The following is an 18,288-nucleotide window of genomic DNA, read 5'->3' on the forward strand; positions in this document are numbered from 1 at the left end:
TAGACTGAAAAAGCTTTTTAAAAAGCCAGCAGCATTTGCCTTAATTGGCTTAAATGTACATTTCCTAACAGTGGCAGAAAATGAACATCCATTGTGGATTACGTGAGCATCCATTATAATAAACTACATGAGAACTATTTGAATAATCAGATGAAGTGTAAAATTTACAAGAGGTGGCAGCTAGCACCTAAATGGGTTTTCTAAAAATCTTGTAGAAAAGCAAGAAACAAGGCAACACTTCCAACTCAAGGGTTTCTCCCCTCCCACAAATCCATGGACAGCCCCAGTTCCTGAGAGGTCAACCTTTAGCTCTGTCCCCACCATCTGTCAGCTGCAGGAACTGCAAGTAATTAACTATTCAGATTCCCACAGCAATGGGGACACTCATTAGCAAAATGAACAAAGGGATAGTTCTGGGCGGCTGCGGTCATCTGTTACACTCTGAGTGGCAGGTTTTGTGGTGGTGTTTCTCCTACCATCTGCCCACACCACTAGCTTGGGCTCACTGAAACCACGAGACTCCTTTAAAGCAAGCTGCGTTAATAAACCGAAGTTAAGAAGGATGGAGATCATTAAAAGGTGGTTAACTAGTTAAAGCTATTTAAAGCTACATTATTGCCCAAGACAGCCTGCAGTGTGATCCATGGTCACTCTGGGATTTAAAATTTATAAAGGACCTTGTCAATTTAGAGTTCTTCTATCATGCAGCGGACGCTAGGATTTCCAAGTGCCAGCTTACATGCTTTTTCTCTTGTGAACAGCCACAGGATGTGCAGTATCCCTGCCCAAGGCCTCAGAATCCCAAACAGTAGTGAAAGAACCATTTCTGGAAACGGATGTTCTCCAGAGCCTCACTACTCCAAACGTGGTCCAAGGACCAGGAGCCTTGGCATCACCTGGGAGCTTTTTGAAAATGCAGAATCTCCGGCCCCAATTCAGCCCTGTCTGAATCTATATCTTAACAGGAGCGGCAGGTGACCCATACACACAGAAAGTCAACAGAGGCTGAGAAAGAAGCACTGTTTGGGGCATCGCAGGTGCCTTCCCAGCAGTCTCCCTTTTGCCACACTGGCGTCTCACTTCTGCAGGCTCTGCGTACAGTGTTTGGACATCTCAGTTTGATGCTGGGGGTGGGGGTAGGGGTTTCCGCTGCATGCCCATGCTGTGTGGCAGTCACAGAGACGAGCAGGTGCTTTCCCAGTGAGTGACAGCCAACAGAGCGGCCCACTGGGGCAGTGCAGCCCTGCAGAGCTGCTGCTCTTGAATGACGGCTCTGTTTCAAAACTGTCAGCAACAAGCAGTCATGTTTCCGTAGTGGTGGCGGGGGTGGGTGGGCATGATGGTTGCATAGCGCATCCATGTTGGGGTAGGAAAGAAAAATGAAGTCTTTTTGAAACAACTCTAATTGCAATTGAAGCACACAGGCGTGGGTACACAGACACACAGGCACACTACCCTGACCAGCTAGCTCCTTCAGCAATTCTTGAGTGGATTTATCAGCATATAGCACGGCAAGCTGCAGACTATAGCAGAGTACCATTAACTCATTGAGGGGGTTCACAGAGCCTGAAAAGACACTCAGCCCTTGAATGTGTGTGTGTGTGTTAGTCGCTCAGGCATGTCTGACTCTTTCAACCCCGTGGACTATAGCCTGCCAGGCTCCTCCATCCATGGTATTTTCCAGGCAAGAATACTGGAGTAGATTGCGATTTCCTTCTCCAGGGGATCTTCCCAACCCAGAGACTGAACTTGGGTTTCCCGCATTGCAGGCAGACTCTTTACCATCTGAGACACCAAGTGAAGCCCTCTCGGGGAAAATTCAACATTAAGGATGTTCTGACCTGGAGAGATGAGGCTTCTGTAACTTGACGAGATTCCTTTTTCTGATTTCCATCTTGTCATAAATATAAGCTAAGCTAGATGTTTACTAAACCTTCCTTTTCCTGTCATTCTTAGATTTTACTCTAAAACAATCTGGAGATTATGACTAGTAACAATGAAGTAATTTATGTGATCAGACTATGAGGAAGAACAAACTAGAGTGTTCCCTTATTGTTTATTCAATTTGCTTATTTCAAGTTGTTTTTGTGAGTTATTTCAACTGCTGCTTTGAGAATTTCTAATTGTTTCTCCAAATTTGGTTTTCCAAATATAATTTCAGATACTTGCTGTATTGAGCTTTTTATACCGCTAGAGGGAGCAGTCGTATTAGATGAAATTTCAAACTTAGGGCTTCTCTGGTGGCTCAGACGGTAAAGAATCCACCTGCAACGCGAGAGACCTGGGTCCGATCCCTGGGTCAGGAAGATCCCTTGGAGAAGGAAATGGCAACCCACTCTAGTATTCCTGCCTGGAAAATCCCATGGGTGGAGGAGCCTGGCAGGCTACAGTCTATGGGGTCGCAAAGAGTTGGCCGTGACTGAGTGACTTCACCTAGAACTTGAGAGGCATGGAGTTCTAGGAAAGCTAGCTCTTAGAAGATTTTTTAAGAGAAATTTCAGATTAAAAAAATATATATATATAGCCTGCTTTTGCAGTGTTCATGTCCATCCTACCAAAAGGTACACTAGCCCTGCTCTGCATTGCCCTAGCATGGTGTTTCACTAGGGTCCTCTGGTGCTGGGGAAAACGTATACACTCAGTTAATCAGGAGTCTCACCTTCCTCAAATCTTAAGTTGTTTACAGCAATACTGATGTGGTGTCCATGGAGACAAGTTACAGTGAAACAACCAAGGTCTTCTGCTGGAGAAGACTCTTGAGAGTCCCTTGGACAGCAGAGAGATCAAACCAGGCAATCTTAAAGGAAATCAACCCTGAATATACAATGGAAGGACTGATGCTGAAGGTGAAGCTCCAATACTTTGGCCACGTGATACAAACAGCTGACTTACTGGAAAAGACCCTGATGCTGGGAGAGACTGAGGGCAGAGGAGAAGGGGGTGACGGAGGATGAGATAGTTGGATGGCATCACTGGCTCAATGAACATGTCTTGAGTAAACTCTGGGAGACAGTGAAGGATAGGCATGCTGCAATCCATGGGGTCACAAAGAGTTGGGCACGACTGAATGACAACCACCACCAAGGTCTTCAGAATGTCACCAGATGCAGAGAACACCCACTTATACAACAGCGGGGGTGGACCCTCCCACTTCCTGTGGTCCTCACCAAGCCCCGCCCACCTCATCTTGATCTTTACCCAGGATGTCCAGACAGACCAGCTAACAGGCTGAGGACAATCGGAGGTGTAAACACACCAAGAAAGACCTCGTGTTGGAAGCTCAATTACAGAACTGGGATATTTTCAACAGTAAACCAGATGGTAGTAAGGACTTGTGTATTTCCGCATCATGATAACTAGAATTTATATGCATGCCTTTCTTCAAAGAACTCACAGCGATTCAGGTTCACAACAAATCTTCCTCATAACACTGTTGGCTAGGCAGAGATCACTTTTCATTTCACAAGTGGGAAATAATTGGATCAAAATTGCCTTGCTAATCAATGCTGGATATCGTTAGTCAAGGGCAGGAGTAAAAGCCAAAACTATTACAACTTTTCTATTAAATTTTCTACTAATAATTCTATTAAATTATTTTCTCCAAAAACCTAAGAGTAAATGTAGATCCAAGATAAGAAAAGTAAATTCAAAAATTGGATGTGTCTCTTCCTCCAAGGCGATCAGAATATGTAAAAAGAAATAATATTCAATTATATTAGATCTATGATAAGAATACTGCTAAGTCAATTCAGTTGTGTCCGACTCTGTGCGACCCCATAGACAGCAGCCCACCAGGCTCCCCTGTCCCTGGGATTCTCCAGGCAAGAACACTGGAGTGGGTTGCCATTTCCTTCTCCAATGCATGAAAGTGAAAAGTGAAAGTGAAAAGTGAAAGTGAAATCGCTCAGTCGTGTCTGACCCTCAGCGACCCCATGGACTGCAGCCTTTCAGGCTCCTCTGTCCATGGGATTTTCCAGGCAAGAGTACTGGAGTGGGGTGCCATTGCCTTCTCTGATGATAAGAATACTTAATACTAAATTGCTTAGAAGATGCTCTGTTTTTTTTAGAACATGGAGAATTCTTTTTTTGTTTTTTTGTTGTTGTTTTTGTAGAACACAGAGAATTCTAATAGATTAAACAAAGTATTCTTTCCCCAGTTAGTAAACAAAGTCCTTTAGGATGGTGCAAGTTCAATTCCTCATCTTTTCTAACTTTGAGGGTTTTAAGTAAGAATACTAGTGTGAGACTTAGATAAACCAAGGACTGCACTTAAATAGCCCAGCAACCTGGAACCTGGAAGTGTTTCTTCCTAGCATTCACATTTTGATGTATTACTTCTCAGAGATTTCCCATATATATATTTATCTATATATACACATACATATATATGTATATATATACATGTACATACACATACATGTATACATGCGCACATGAGTCAATATTTATGTGTATCTACACTATACACTTAGTGATGTACACTTAGGGGTATACACTAAGTAATGTACACTTAGGGATATAAGTAATGTATACTTAGTGATATACACTTAGTGATGTACACTTAGGGATATACACTAAGTAATGTACACTTAGGGATATAAGTAATGTACACTTAGTGATATACACTTAGTGATGTACACTTAGGGATATACACTAAGTAATGTACACTTAGGGATATAAAGTAATGTACACTTAGTGATATACACTTAGTGATGTACACTTAGGGATATACACTAACGTACACTTAGTGATGTACACTAAATGATGTATATTTAGTGATACACACTTAGTGACCAAGGCTTCCCTGATAGCTCAGGTAAAGAATCCACCTGCAATGTAGGAGACCCTGGTTCTATTTCTGGGTCAGGAAGATCCTCTGGAGAAGGGATGGGCTCCCCACTCCAGTACTCTTGGGCTTCCCTTGTGGCTCAGCTCATAAAGAATCCGCCTGCAATGCAGGAGACCTAGGTTCTACCCCTGGGTTGGGAAGATTCCCTGGAGAAGGGAAAGGCTACCCATTCCAGTATTCTGGCCTAGAGAATTCCATGGACTATATAGTCCAAGGGGTTGCAAAGAGTCACACATGACTGAGTAACTTTCACTTTCATACACAGGGATCACTATACATTTAATTATAATTATAATAATTATATATGTTATATTGATTTATATATATACTGTAATACTATAATCCATTATAATAATATAATGTACATATAAGAAATATATAAGTTATGAGTGTATATATTGGGTTGGCCAAAATGTTAATTTGGGTTTTCCATAACATTCTATGGAAAAACCCAAACCTTTTTGGCCAACCCTATGTGTGTGTGTGTACATATATATACATGTATAGTGCAACCTTTAATTCTTACTCTATACAGAGGGAAGAGCTACCTCCTTACGTGGGACTTTGGGTTCGAATGGACCCTGGTTTCCATGCCACATCAGCATTTGCCAGCTGCGTGCTCCGGGTGAGCCTCTGCCCCTCGCCGGGAGACTGAGCTGAGGTGAGGAAGTGCCCCTGCCGGCTGGCACTCAGCAGGCTGACCCTCTGGCTTCTCTGGCCACCTCTCCTACTCAAACAACCTACTTCTTGCTCTCAGCACCTAGTATGAAAACCCTGCTATGGCTATTTGAGTTGATTGGGGATTAAAACAAACTTGTATTCAGGGTCCACTTGTATTCAAGATCCTTCTCATTCATCTCCTCAACAGGTAGCTAAGCTCTCCTTTCGGCTTTCTCTCTCTCCCCACGTTTGTTCTCTTCAGTCCTTGGAGCAGTAAAGCAGCTCCTGGCTCCCATTACAACAGGGAGAACAGGGCGAAACTCCTCTGAGAATTTTCCTTCTTGACATTTCTGTGGAAGGTCATCCTGTTACAAGCTGGTTTCTTGAAAGCCTCTGACTTGAGATTGTTTTGTGTCTTTCAGATTAATTGGACTGAAAAAAAAAGGGTGGGACTCTTCTGTATTAAAACAAAAATGTATTTACATGCTTTTCGAGGGTGGAAGATAGGTTATTTTATTTCCCTTACAAATAAAAATTGAGAACAATTATACTGCTCCTATTTATAATTATTATGGGTTTTCTAGACTATGTTATTGAGCAAAAAAAGGGTTGAACTGTCTTATTTTGTGAAGATACCCAAGATACATCCACTGTAGTCCCTTTATTCCAAACCCGAGCTTTTCAGACAGCCGTAACTTCATTTACATATATTAACATAAATTATTCTTTGCTGTGAAACTTACAACTTTTTGAAATCCATATTCTTCATATTGATCTAGTTCTTCTCTTAATTCCTTAATGACTTCTTCTTTCTCCCTTAGTCTTTTTGACAAAATGTTCATTTTGACAGTCATTGCGTCATGCAGGGATGTCTTCTCTTCTTCCACCTCAAAGTATTGCTGGGGGGAGAAAGATACTAGTCAGATACTATGCTAGCACCAGCAGAGACCATTTCATATTTTATTTAAGCTCCTGTCTTGTCAAGTTGTTTTATTTTTGCAACTTGCATGCAAGTTTTAGTAAATTATGATGTTTATATTGACCAATACACTAAAAGTGTCAATGGCACTACAGCACACTATTATCCTGTAAGAGACAAAGCACAATGTCTTACACAGACTGTATCTGTCAATAATAATATAGTAATAATATAGTCTGCCAATAATAATAGTAGTAAAAGCCTTAGCAGTAAATCTACATCATGATTGTGAATGTCCTACTTCACTCTTCCTCTAGAAAGGAAACTAGCAAAAAATTTAACTATGTAAAACAGAAGAGAAATATACTTCAATGGTGCAACTAATTCCCTCAATGGTTTGGAATGGAGAGGTGGAAAAGAAGTAGAACCATTTCTTGAACCTATTTTAAGCATTGAGGTGCTAGCCTATTCACAGGCAGGACTCTGAAGAACTGTGTCACAAAATCAAAGCAAGGAAAATGCTATAAAATGGATGCTGCTATTTACTTCCAATATATAAAAATCTCATTTTCAACACAGACATGCAAAAGCATTTTGTCCATTTTGGACTCTTTTTGGAATTATGGAAGAATTTTTTATTCTCATCATCTGTTTGTTACTAATATATCTGGACACATGGACTTACAATAAACATAGTAAAACTTAATCATATCTGCTAATATATATAATATTGTATTTTAAAGAGTTTAATTTAAAAACTAAAATTGTTCTAATATTATATGATGAATCCCCGCAGACTGGGAAGAATACAATTATATCCGGGTCGCATTTAAGAGTCAAGCTAGGGCATCCCTAGTGGCTCCGTGGTAAAGAATCTGCCTGTCAATGCAGGAGACACGGGTTCCATTTCTGGGACAATCCCACACGCTGCGGAGCAACTGAGCTGGGTCCTAGAGCGCAGGAGTCACAACTACTGAGCCCATGTGCCACAACCGATGAAGCCCACACACCCGAGAGCCCACGTAGCACAACAGAAGGCACTGCCGTGAGAAGCCCGCACACCACAACTAGAGAGTAGCCCCTGCTCGCCAAAACTGGAGAACAGCCTGCACGGCACACCCCAAATAACTGCCAGTCTATACCTCAGTAATAAGAAAAGCAGTGGATGCACATGCGGTAGAGTTTGAGAGAGCGAAAACAGAGCACGCACATGACAACATTCGTAGTTTAACTGGGTGATTCTAGAGAACAGCACTGAGTATGCAGGTCTGTTCTTCACATCTACTCTGTTTTATGTCTCCAGCTTAAATGCTCTGCAGAGGTTAAGACACTTACCTGAGTGCCCTGAGTGTAAGTTCCTGGGCATCTCAAATTCAACAGGTCCAAACAGAGGTCCCCATCTTCACTCTCCTCCTCTCTGCCTCTCCCATTAACATCAGCCCAAGCCAGAAACCCATTTTCTGTCATTTTAAGCACCTTCTATTCCCTCACTAACTCACCAAATCTGTTCAATGGACCTCTAAGTCACTCCTGAACCTACTTCTCTCCTTTCCTGATCCACCGCCTTGATGTTACCACCAAAATTTGGGCCTGCTGACATCAGCCTTCCCTGGTGGCTCAAATGGTAAAGATTCTGCCTGCAATTCTTTAGGAGACCTGGGTCTGATCCCTGGTCAAGAAGATCCCCTGGAAGAGGGCATGACAACCCACTCCAGTATTCTTGCCTGGAGAATCCCATGGACAGAGGAGCCTGGAGGGCTACAGTCCCGGGGGTTGCAAAGAGTTGGACACGACTGAAGCGACTTAGCACACACAATCTGCTGATACCAGGTTGTGGTAAAGGAAAGTTCAGTGTTTATTATTAAATGCCAAGCAAGGAGTCCAGCACAGCTAATGCTCAAAAGCCTGAACTCCCCAATGGGTTTCAACAGTTTTTTTTTTTTTAATGTATTTATTTGTTTTGACAATGTTGTGCACAGTTTGTGGGCTCTTAGTTCCCCAACCTGGAACTGAACCCTGGCCCCTAGCAGTGAAAGCAGAGAGCCCTAACCACTGGACTGCCAGGGAATTCCCCAGCAAGGTATTTTTAAAGGCCAGGTGAGGGAAGGGAGCCCCGGGGTGTGCGATCAGCTTGTGCAAAATTCTCGGATTGGTTGATGGTAACTGGGAGGTGTCACGGGGATTAATATTATTATTCCTTAGGATCCGGGAGGCCGGCAGGCTGTGTGCTCCTGGTCTTTAAGTAGTTAACAGCTCCCATTTGGTGAAGGTTTTAGCATCTGTTTAATAGCTCAGGAAGTGTGCATCAGATACTGTTATCCAGGTGCTTCAGAGATGAGCTGCAGCAGAGGACATGGGGGAGGGGGTCTGTTCCAGAAAGGCCCCATAGGGTCCCGTTCGGTAACAGTCGGACTCTGTCTTGTTCACTTGCACTGTTGCATTATCTCTGAATTCACTTCCTCCTTCTTTTTAAAAAATACCTATCTAACTTTTAAAAATTAATTTTTATTGGCGTGTAGTCGCTTTACAATGTTGTGTTAGTTTCTGCTGTACAGCGAAGTGAGTTAGCTATACAAATACATTTATCCCTCTTTTTTTGGATTTCCTTCTCATTTAGGTCACCATGGCTTCCCTTGTGGCTCAGCTGGTAAAAATCCACTTGCAATGCGGGAGACCTGGGTTCGATCCCTGGGATGCGAAGAGCCCCTGGAGAGGGGAAAGGCTACCCACTCCAGTATTGTGGCCGGAGAATCCCCCTCACTGTATAGTCCGTGGGGTCGCAAGGAGTTAGACACGACTGAGTGACTTTCACTTAGGTTACCACAGAGCCCTGAGATGAATCGGGAGATTGGGATTGGACACATATACACTAGTCATATGTGCACAAAACAGATCACTGATGAGAACCTGCTGTGCAGCACAGATCACTGATGAGAATCTGCTGTGCAGCACATGGACTTCCCTGACTCTTCTTTTGTCCTCTCCAGCCAATCTGCATGCAGCCTGTGACTGAACTGATCTTTCTAAAATGCAGTGCTTCTTGGCCTCACAGGCTTAAGTCTAACTCTCTTAGCACGATGGACAAAATAGCATCCCTGACTTTTGCTGGCCTTCTCTCCCCTTCCCTCACCAGACTGGGAATTTTATCAGTGCTGATACTCAGCACGCAATTTCTCAGGAGTACTGTGGGACCACAGGTCTCCATGCATTTGGAATTTCTAGGCCGCCTATTAAGCTCTTACTTGTCAATCTTCTGAAAGGCATTAGAATAGGTTGGCTTGGGTCTGCAGATGAATCTGCCACTTAGCAGTAGCTTTGTTTTCTTGAACAAGTTTCTTAGGTTCCCTGGGTTTGTTTTATCATGTGTAAAATGGAAAATGTTTAATTTGATTTACTAGTAATTTGTTGAGGATTTTTGCATCTCAATCAGGCAACAATATGCCTGTTCATCAGGCATATCCACCTGTGTGTGTGTGTGCGTGCGTGTGTGTGCGTGCGTGCGTGTGCGTGTGTGTGTGTGCGTGCGTGTGTGTGTGTGAGTGCGCATGCGCTCAGTTGCCTCAGATGTGTCCCACTCTTTGTGACCCATGGACTATAGCTCCTCTGTCCATGGGATTCTCCAGACAAGAATACTGGAATGGGTTGCCAAGCGCTCCTCCAGGGAATCTCCCAAGCCCATGGATCAAACCCTGGTCTACTGCATTGAAGGCAGATTCTTTACCATCTGAGTCACCAGGGCATGTGATGTGACTGTGAATTATAGTGCTTCCTCTAGCATGTGTGCATGCGTGCTTAGCCGTGTCTGACTCTTTGAGACCCCATGTACTATGGCCCACCAGGCTCCTCCTCGGTCCATGGAATTTTCCAGGCAAGAATACTGGAATGGGTAGCTATTTCCCTCTCCAGGGTATCTTCCCGACCCAGGGATCAAACCCACGTCTCTTGGGTCTCTTGCCCTGGCAGGCAGGTTCTTTACCACTGTGCTACCTGGGAAGCCCTAACAAAGATGCTTCTGATAAACTGGCTGAGTCGTCTCCTTGATAACATGACAAAAGCCACTGGGAGCTCATTTAAAATCCCACCATGGGACTTCCCTGGTGGTCCAGTGGTTAAGAATCTGCCTTGTAATGTAGGAGATGTGGGTTCAATCCCTGGTTGGGGAACGAAGGTTCCATATGCCTTGGGGCAGCTGAGCCTGCATGCTACAACTACCAAAGCCTGCGTGCTCTGCAGCCCAGGAGCAGTAAATGGCGCCCATGTGCACCACAACTAAAGCTTCCAGTGTGCTGCAAAGAAAGATTCTGCAAGCCTCAGCAAAAACCAGACACAGCCAAATAAATAAATATTAAAAAATAAACCCCAGCAGGGGGCTTCCCTATGGCTCAGTGGTAGAGAATTTGCCTGCTGGGGTTTCCCAGTGGTTCAGTGGCAGGGAGTCCGCCTGCCAATGCAGGACACGTGGGTTCAATCTCTGATCCAGGACTATCCCACGTGTCGAGCTGTAACTAAGCCCGTGCACCACAACTACCGAAGCCTGCATGCCCTAAAGCCTGTGCTCCCCAGCAGGAGAAACCACCTCAATGAGAGGCTTGTGTACCACAACCAGAGAGTAGCCCCTGCTTGCCCAAACTGAAGTCTGAGCAGCAACAAAGACCCAGTACAACCAAAAATAAAAATAAATAAAAACATTAAAAAGTCCCACCAGAAACTGTGCTGTGATGCTGTACACACTTGGCATCACTGGGCCAGCCTGCCTTTAGGATGTGCTCAGCCCCTCTGGACTTCAGGGTGGGGGTGGGAGTGGGGTGAAGGGAGGAAGGGCACAGTTCTTTAAAAGAACAGAAAGTTTCACTTTTTGACATTTCATAAAGTAATTGTAAGGCCCAAACACACTGGATTCATTTGTCTTCATCTCCAGGAATGTTTCTGATGTTTTATGAGTACTAAATGAGCTGGGCTCAAGAGGAAGTAAGCAGAAAGCAGGTTTGTTTTTTTTCACCACGCCTTCAAATCTCCTGTCTCATGTTTCAACCTCTTAGAAGAACTCTCAGGAAAGTGCCATGGCTTTTTTTTTTTAACTCTTAGATAGTAATAGCCATGTTGAATAAAAGAAAGAAAGTAATGAAGAAAGGAAAGAAGCACAAGCAAAAAAAAAAACAACAAAAACCCTCAAAGTCCCAAATTCCTATTCAGCCTACTCTTTTTTTTTTTTAACTTTTTATTTTTACTTTATTTTACTTTGTAATACTGTATTGGTTTTGCCATACATTGACATGAATCCACCACGGGTGTACATGCGATCCCAAACATGAACCCCCCTCCCACCTCCCTCCCCACAACATCCCTCTGGGTCATCCCCGTGCACCAGCCCCAAGCATGCTGTATCTTGCATCGGACATAGACTTGTGATTCGATTCTTACATGATAGTATACATGTTTCAATGCCATTCTCCCAAATCATCCCACCCTCTCCCTCTCCCTCTGAGTCCAAAAGTCCGCTATACACATCTGTGTCTTTTTTGTTGTTTTGCATACAGGGTCATCATTGCCATCTTTCTAAATTCCATATATATGTGTTAGTATACTGTATTGGTGTTTTTCTTTCTGCCTATTCAGCCTACTCTTACACATCAAATCTGAACTTTCCCAGCTCTGGCCTCCCTTAGACTTGCAGCCCAAAAGGGAGGACAGGGGTTGAGCCTGGGTCCTTTTCTAGTAGCCACAGATTTAGTCAAACACCAGCCTAGATATTGCTGTGAGGGTATTTTTTATATGAGATTAACATTTACATTATTAGACTTTGAGTAAAGCAGATTCCAACTGGTCCATTCTGAAGGAGATCATCCCTGGGATTTCTTTGGAAGGAATGATGCTGAAGCTGAAACTCCAGTACTTTGACCACCTTATGTGAAGAGTTGACTCATTGGAAAAGACTCTGATGCTGGGAGGGACTGGGGGCAGGAGGAGAAGGGGACGACAGAGGATGAGATGGCTGGATGGCATCACTGACTCGATGGACTTGAGTCTGAGTGAACTCCAGGAGTTGGTGATGGACAGGGAGGCCTGGCGTGCTGCGATTCATGGGGTCACAAAGAGCTGGACATGACTGAGCGACTGAACTGAACTGAACTGAAAGCAGATTACCCTCCGTATGGTGGGTGGGCCTCATCCAGTCAGTTGAAGACCTTGGGAGAAAGACTGAGATTCTCAGGGAAGATGGAATTCTCAGAGTGTCTTCAGACTTGAGCTGTAACATCAGTTCTTCCCTGGGTCACCAGCCTGTCAATCTCCTTTCAGATTTCAGATTTGCCAGCCTCTACAACCACAGGAGCCAATTTCTTAAATCTCCATCTCTTCTCCATACATCCTATTGGTTCTCTATCTCTTAATACAATTTCTCCTAATACAATATCTACATCTAAACAACATACATTCACACCAATACCTTCCTCTCCTGTCCAACACCACAGCATTGACGATGGCTTGTCTCCTTCCCATAGTACAGCCCCTTCCTCCGGCAGGAAGAAAGCCTGTGGTGCCTGATGCACTGACGTCCACTCCATCCTCCATTCATGTCGCCCATCTCCTGACCGCAGTGCACCCTGAGAACTTGGCTCTGATACAGGGAACAGCGAGGGGGAAGGCTGCAGGGGTGTGTCTTTGGTATTTTAATTCACAACGGCAAGAAAATTTTATTTTGGACTTTCATTCTTTTGGTTTTACAAGAAAATTTAATATTTTTCCTTTGGCAATTGAAAGTAAGTTGTTCATATTCAAATCTGGGATATAGCTGTTGGTTTTTTATTATTAGAATAATTTTATGATTTTATTTGACCTCACAGGTACAACCTCTTGACAGATAATATTGGTCAACACAGTTGGACATAATCTGGGGTGAGAAACAGACCAGGAGGTAAATTCTCAGTATGGGGAGCAAAGTGACCTTGGAGTTTAATGTAAATGAGGCACTTTCTAACCCAATTTATGAATCTTCCAGGGCACCAGTGGTCTCAGGATGCCCAGAGGAGCGGGGGATGGTACTGGGGGATCTGCATCATGAAGGTGGGAGCAGGGCTTTCCTCTCCACATCCTCTAAGACTCAGACACACGCCTAGTTGGTTACAGGCTAAGTGGTTAAGTTCAATGTGTTAAGAGAAGAAGAAAAACCTAAATAATGTTGTTTCCTTCCACGTGGAGTGATGCCTCCATTTATCTGATTAAAACCTGAGCAGAAGGAACATGGTCACATCTTGGCAGTCTCCTGCCCCTTTCCTTTCTCTTTGGAGAGCCGATGCTCTGCCCTGACAGATAGAGACCACCCCAGCCCAATTCTGCCTGTGAGGGGAGTTAATCTGCCAGATTCTGGGTTTCGGTATAGCGTAGCCTGTTTTACCAGCGAAGCAGATGACCTCTGTCTGCCGGCTCCCTGACTTTATTTCACCAGGTCCAGAACCTGAGTGGGGAGGACAAGTATTATTTATCAAGTCCCATAAATACTCCAGTAACAGTTCTCTCTCAGGTTTGCAAACCTAAAGCAGGTCATGAAAGCTGCTTGTGGAGCAGAGTGGAGGAATAAACAAGGAGACTGGGGTTGCCATCTACACACACACACAAAAACATACACAATATATATAAAGTAGATAACTAGTAAGAATCTACTGTACAGCACAGGGAACTCTACTCAATACTCTGGAATGGCCTGTATGAGGAAAGAATCCAAAAAGGAGTGGATATATGTGCATGTACAATATAACAGATTCACTTTGCTGTACAGCAGAAAGTAACACAACACTCTAAATCATCTATACTCCAGTAAAAATTCACAAAAAAAACTGCTTAGAATTCTATAATGATTATTTGATGTCTTCGAGATAAAATATAAGTTCCATGGACTTCTCTGGATGTCCAGTGGCTAAAATTTTGCCTTCCAATGCAGGGTCTGTGCATTTGATCCCTGGTCGGGGAGTTGAGATCCCACGTCTCATGGCCAAAAAACCAAAACACAAAACAAAAGCAATATTGTGTCACAAATTCAATAAAGACTTAAAAAAAAAAATTCCATGGGTTCCCTCTCCTATATCAGCTCTCACCACTTTCTCAGCCCTCTTATACCAAAGGACTGGCAGTTCCCTGGCTGTGCCCTGAAACTTAATTGCCTCTGTGATGTCAAGTGGGCCACTTCCCTGTCTTGTCCCCATTTTCCCTACGCTTGTCAAAATTTCATCATCCTTTGTTGGGGGACCAGTGCAACCAGCCCTAAAATGTGCCTTCATGGCATATTGAGTATTTTGAACTAAAGTTACTTAAGAAATGGTCAATACAAGAGGGACACTCTGACCCTCCTTTCTGTCTCCCTGAAAGCAGAAAATCAACCTTGCATAAGAAAGGTGCTCTCCCAGCATCTGGAGGTAGAAGGACACCCTAATCACAAGGGTGCCCACATCCTGCTGCTCGCACTCAAGGATGCAAGGGGGTGATCACTCAGGAGAAAGGGCAGAGTTAAGGGGGAAGATGCTTTGTACAGCTTGTGTCATAGTGAGTATGAGATGACCTATTTTGCAACTCTTTTCTTTATAGTCTTTATTTTCTTGTCATTTCATCTAAGCAGTTTTCTCTCTCGCTGTCTTTTCAACAAAAGCCTCATTCAGGCCATTGCATTACCGGCGATCCAAGAGGATGCGCCCTGCCCTTGGCAGAAGCCCGTCTTGGTTTCATAAACCAAAGTCTAGAAAATTTAATCCCCTCCAAACAACAAAATATTGGTATCTTTTTGCATTAGGAATTTTTTAAATCTGAAATAAAAATTATTTAACACCTGGATAGTATTTGCTGCATCAAAATTCGGAATCTAAAGCTAGTTCTCTCATTAGAATGGGATCTTCTATACCTCTGCAATCCTCCAAAAATGGAAGACAATGACAACACAGCAAGGCTTCTATTGTAAGAATACATACTATCTCCCTTCAGAGACTTTTAATTATAATTTTACTATTTTAACATTTTAACAGACTCATGTTTAACATAATAGCCTTGAAATGGATTTGGGTAATTCTTCCTTGAACCTTCATCCATATTTCAGGAAGTATGGAAGAAGACAAACCTGAAAAGCTGTCCCTGAAATAAGCACTGCTACTTGCTATCCATAGAAGCGTTGTTGTCCTGAAAAATGAACTAAGAGTTGTTTGCAACGATCTCTTCAAAGTTACCAAAAAAGATGTGATTATTTGATGAGGAAGATATCGTGGGAGAATATCTGAAGTCAACTTATAGTGATTTTCATTCCAGGAGATGGTGGCTTAGCCAGAGGGGAGAAGACATGAGATAGTAGGGTCTTATGCAAGTATCGAGTGAGGACTCATGGAAGAAGAGGGTTAGTCCCACCCACCTTTCCTTCTGAACGCTGATCACAGTCACACCAAAAAGGAAGGCACTGGGATAAAAACTTAGGTATTAAAATTTACATCTTCCTGCAATCCATTTGAGCCTAGCGAGTCTTTTTTGTCTTTCTGCAAAAATATAAGAGCACATGAAGCACTTTGCATAGTGCCTGGGCCATCGTAAAGAAGTCACTAAGTGATAGCTGCTTTCACTGTCATTAATTATCTGCCCTGGGGAAAGGAGGAAGTTTCCCCAAGCATTGCCACTCACGGTTCTATAACTAATGCTCCATCACCAGTGCCGCCTGTGACAAAGAACTGGAGCCCCAGCCATGTCAGATTCAAAGAGATCAGGTCTGTGCAGAACGACGCATGTTTAGGTTACGCAGGCCTCCCTCCGCTCCTCTTTCTCTCCTCCAAAGTCCCCTCAACAGTCAGTTCCTAAGGCTCTCTATCTAGCCCGAATTTTCCTCCAGAAGAAAAAAATACCCAATAAGGAAGTAGTGACTTCATTCCTTAGCCCTCTGCATACAACCCCATAACTTATTTATTTTTGCTCAAACTCTTAAAAATTTAATATGCCTCAGTTTATCATTTTACATGCAGAAAACATCAAAAATCAGTAGAAGAGGCGGAGATACTCAATAAATGATGTTGGAAAAATTGCTTATTGATTTGAAAGCTAGTGGCAGTCTCCCAAGCTTTTATTCCTCCAGTATCTCTAAAGGCTTTTGTTTGCTTCTAAATCCCTCAGTGTCTGAGGGACCTAAAGTAATATGTTTTCCTATCCGACTCAGAGCTGATACATTTCCAGGACCAAAAGAGCTAAATAAAGTGCAAGTTTTAACAAAACATTTTCTTTTATCTGAAAATAAGGTACTATAATAGCACACAAGAACTTGTTTTAATAGTTGCTGCTGCTGCTAAGTCGCTCCAGTCGTGTCCGACTCTGTGCGACCCCACAGACGGCAGCCCACCAGGCTCCCCCATCCCTGAGATTCTCCAGGCAAGAATACTGGAATGGGTTGCCATTTCCTTCTCCAATGCACAAAAGCGAAAAGCCGAAGCGAAGTCGCTCAGTCATGTCCGACTCTTCGCGATCCCATGGACTGTAGTCCACCAGGCTCTTCCGTCCATGGGACTTTCCAGGCAAGAGTACTGGAGTGGGGTGCCATTGCCTTCTTTAATAGATTTAAAACCTTGTTCCACAGCTGAAAAATCACCTGGACCTGTATCCTGAACTGGTCTCCAGAGGGCAGCAGAGAGTCATTCACATTAACAAAAGTTCCCTCTTAACCAAAAGTGTGTGTATCCAGGCTTTTTTTTCAACTCTTCTTTCTTATGACTAAGCCTTAACAAACTGGGTGGCCAGGATTTGGAAAGCTGTCTGAGGTCATGGATCAAAGTGATGCCAACAAGCCAAAGCAAAGATTCAAAGAATCACTTTCATATCTTTAAAATAATTCTTTAATTAGATAAACCAATGAACCACAATTAATACACTGTTGACTAAGCATATTTAACCAGCACATGTTTATGAAACACTGATGCATATAAAGCATCTAATCCTTTCAGGGTTTTCTACTCCTAGACATACAAAAAGTACGTAGAAAAGAGTTCAGTTCAGTTCAGTTCAGTCGCTCAGTCGTGTCCGACTCTTTGTGACCCCATGAATCGAAGCATGCCAGTAATAGTCACTTACTCTGCCGTATATGTTTTGAGCATTTGATACACACTAAAAGTTTATTAGTGACCCAGAAATTGTTAAAGACACAAAGACTCATAAAAGCACGTTTCTGGAGAAGGAAATGGCAACCTACTCCAGTATTCTTGCCTGGGAATTCCCATGGACAGAGGACCCTGATGGGCTATAGTCCATGGGGTCACAAAGAGTCCTACACAATTTAGTGACTGAGCATGCACATATATATACACGTATATATAACTGAATCACTTTTCTGTATACCAGACCCTAACACAACACTGTAAAGCAGCTATACTTTACTAAATATAAACAAGTAAATAGTCTGGAAAAAAAAAAAAAACGTTTCGAAAAAAGTCAGGACTTCATTGGTGGTGCTGCGAATAGGAATCCAGCCGCCAATGTAGGGGACCTGGGTTCCATCCCTCATCTGGGAAAATTCCACGTGTAGAGGGGCGACTAAGCCCGTATGCCAAAACTACTAAGCCTGCACAACTACTGAACCTGAGCACCCTAGAGCCCATGCGCAGGAACAAGAGAAGCCACCACAGTGAGAAGCCCGCATCCTGAAAGCAGAAAGTAGTCCCCTGCAACTAGAGAAAGCCCAAGTGTACAAGGAAGACCCAGCACAGCCAAAAATAAATAACTAAGTTAAAATGAAAAAAAAATTTAAAAAAATTGTTTAAAAAAGCATGTTATTCTGACTTTTACTTTGTAAACAACAAAAAATCTGGATACGATAGGTAAAATGCTTCTATGAGCTGACAAAGTAAGGAATAGT

At 43.1% G+C, this 18,288-nt stretch overlaps 1 protein-coding gene across 1 annotated transcript in view; it reads right to left on the minus strand.

Moving 5' to 3' along the window:
- C13H10orf67 (chromosome 13 C10orf67 homolog) overlaps positions 1–18,288 on the minus strand; it is a 106,637-nt gene that overhangs the window by 64,114 nt on the left and 24,235 nt on the right. The window contains exon 5 of the mRNA XM_042230387.1: positions 6,253–6,408. Within this exon, the coding sequence (XP_042086321.1) occupies positions 6,253–6,408 (156 nt within the window). The remainder of the gene's footprint in view (positions 1–6,252; positions 6,409–18,288) is intronic.

This window comes from Ovis aries, chromosome 13 (assembly GCF_016772045.2).
Source record: "Ovis aries strain OAR_USU_Benz2616 breed Rambouillet chromosome 13, ARS-UI_Ramb_v3.0, whole genome shotgun sequence".
Classification (NCBI taxonomy): domain Eukaryota; kingdom Metazoa; phylum Chordata; class Mammalia; order Artiodactyla; family Bovidae; genus Ovis; species Ovis aries.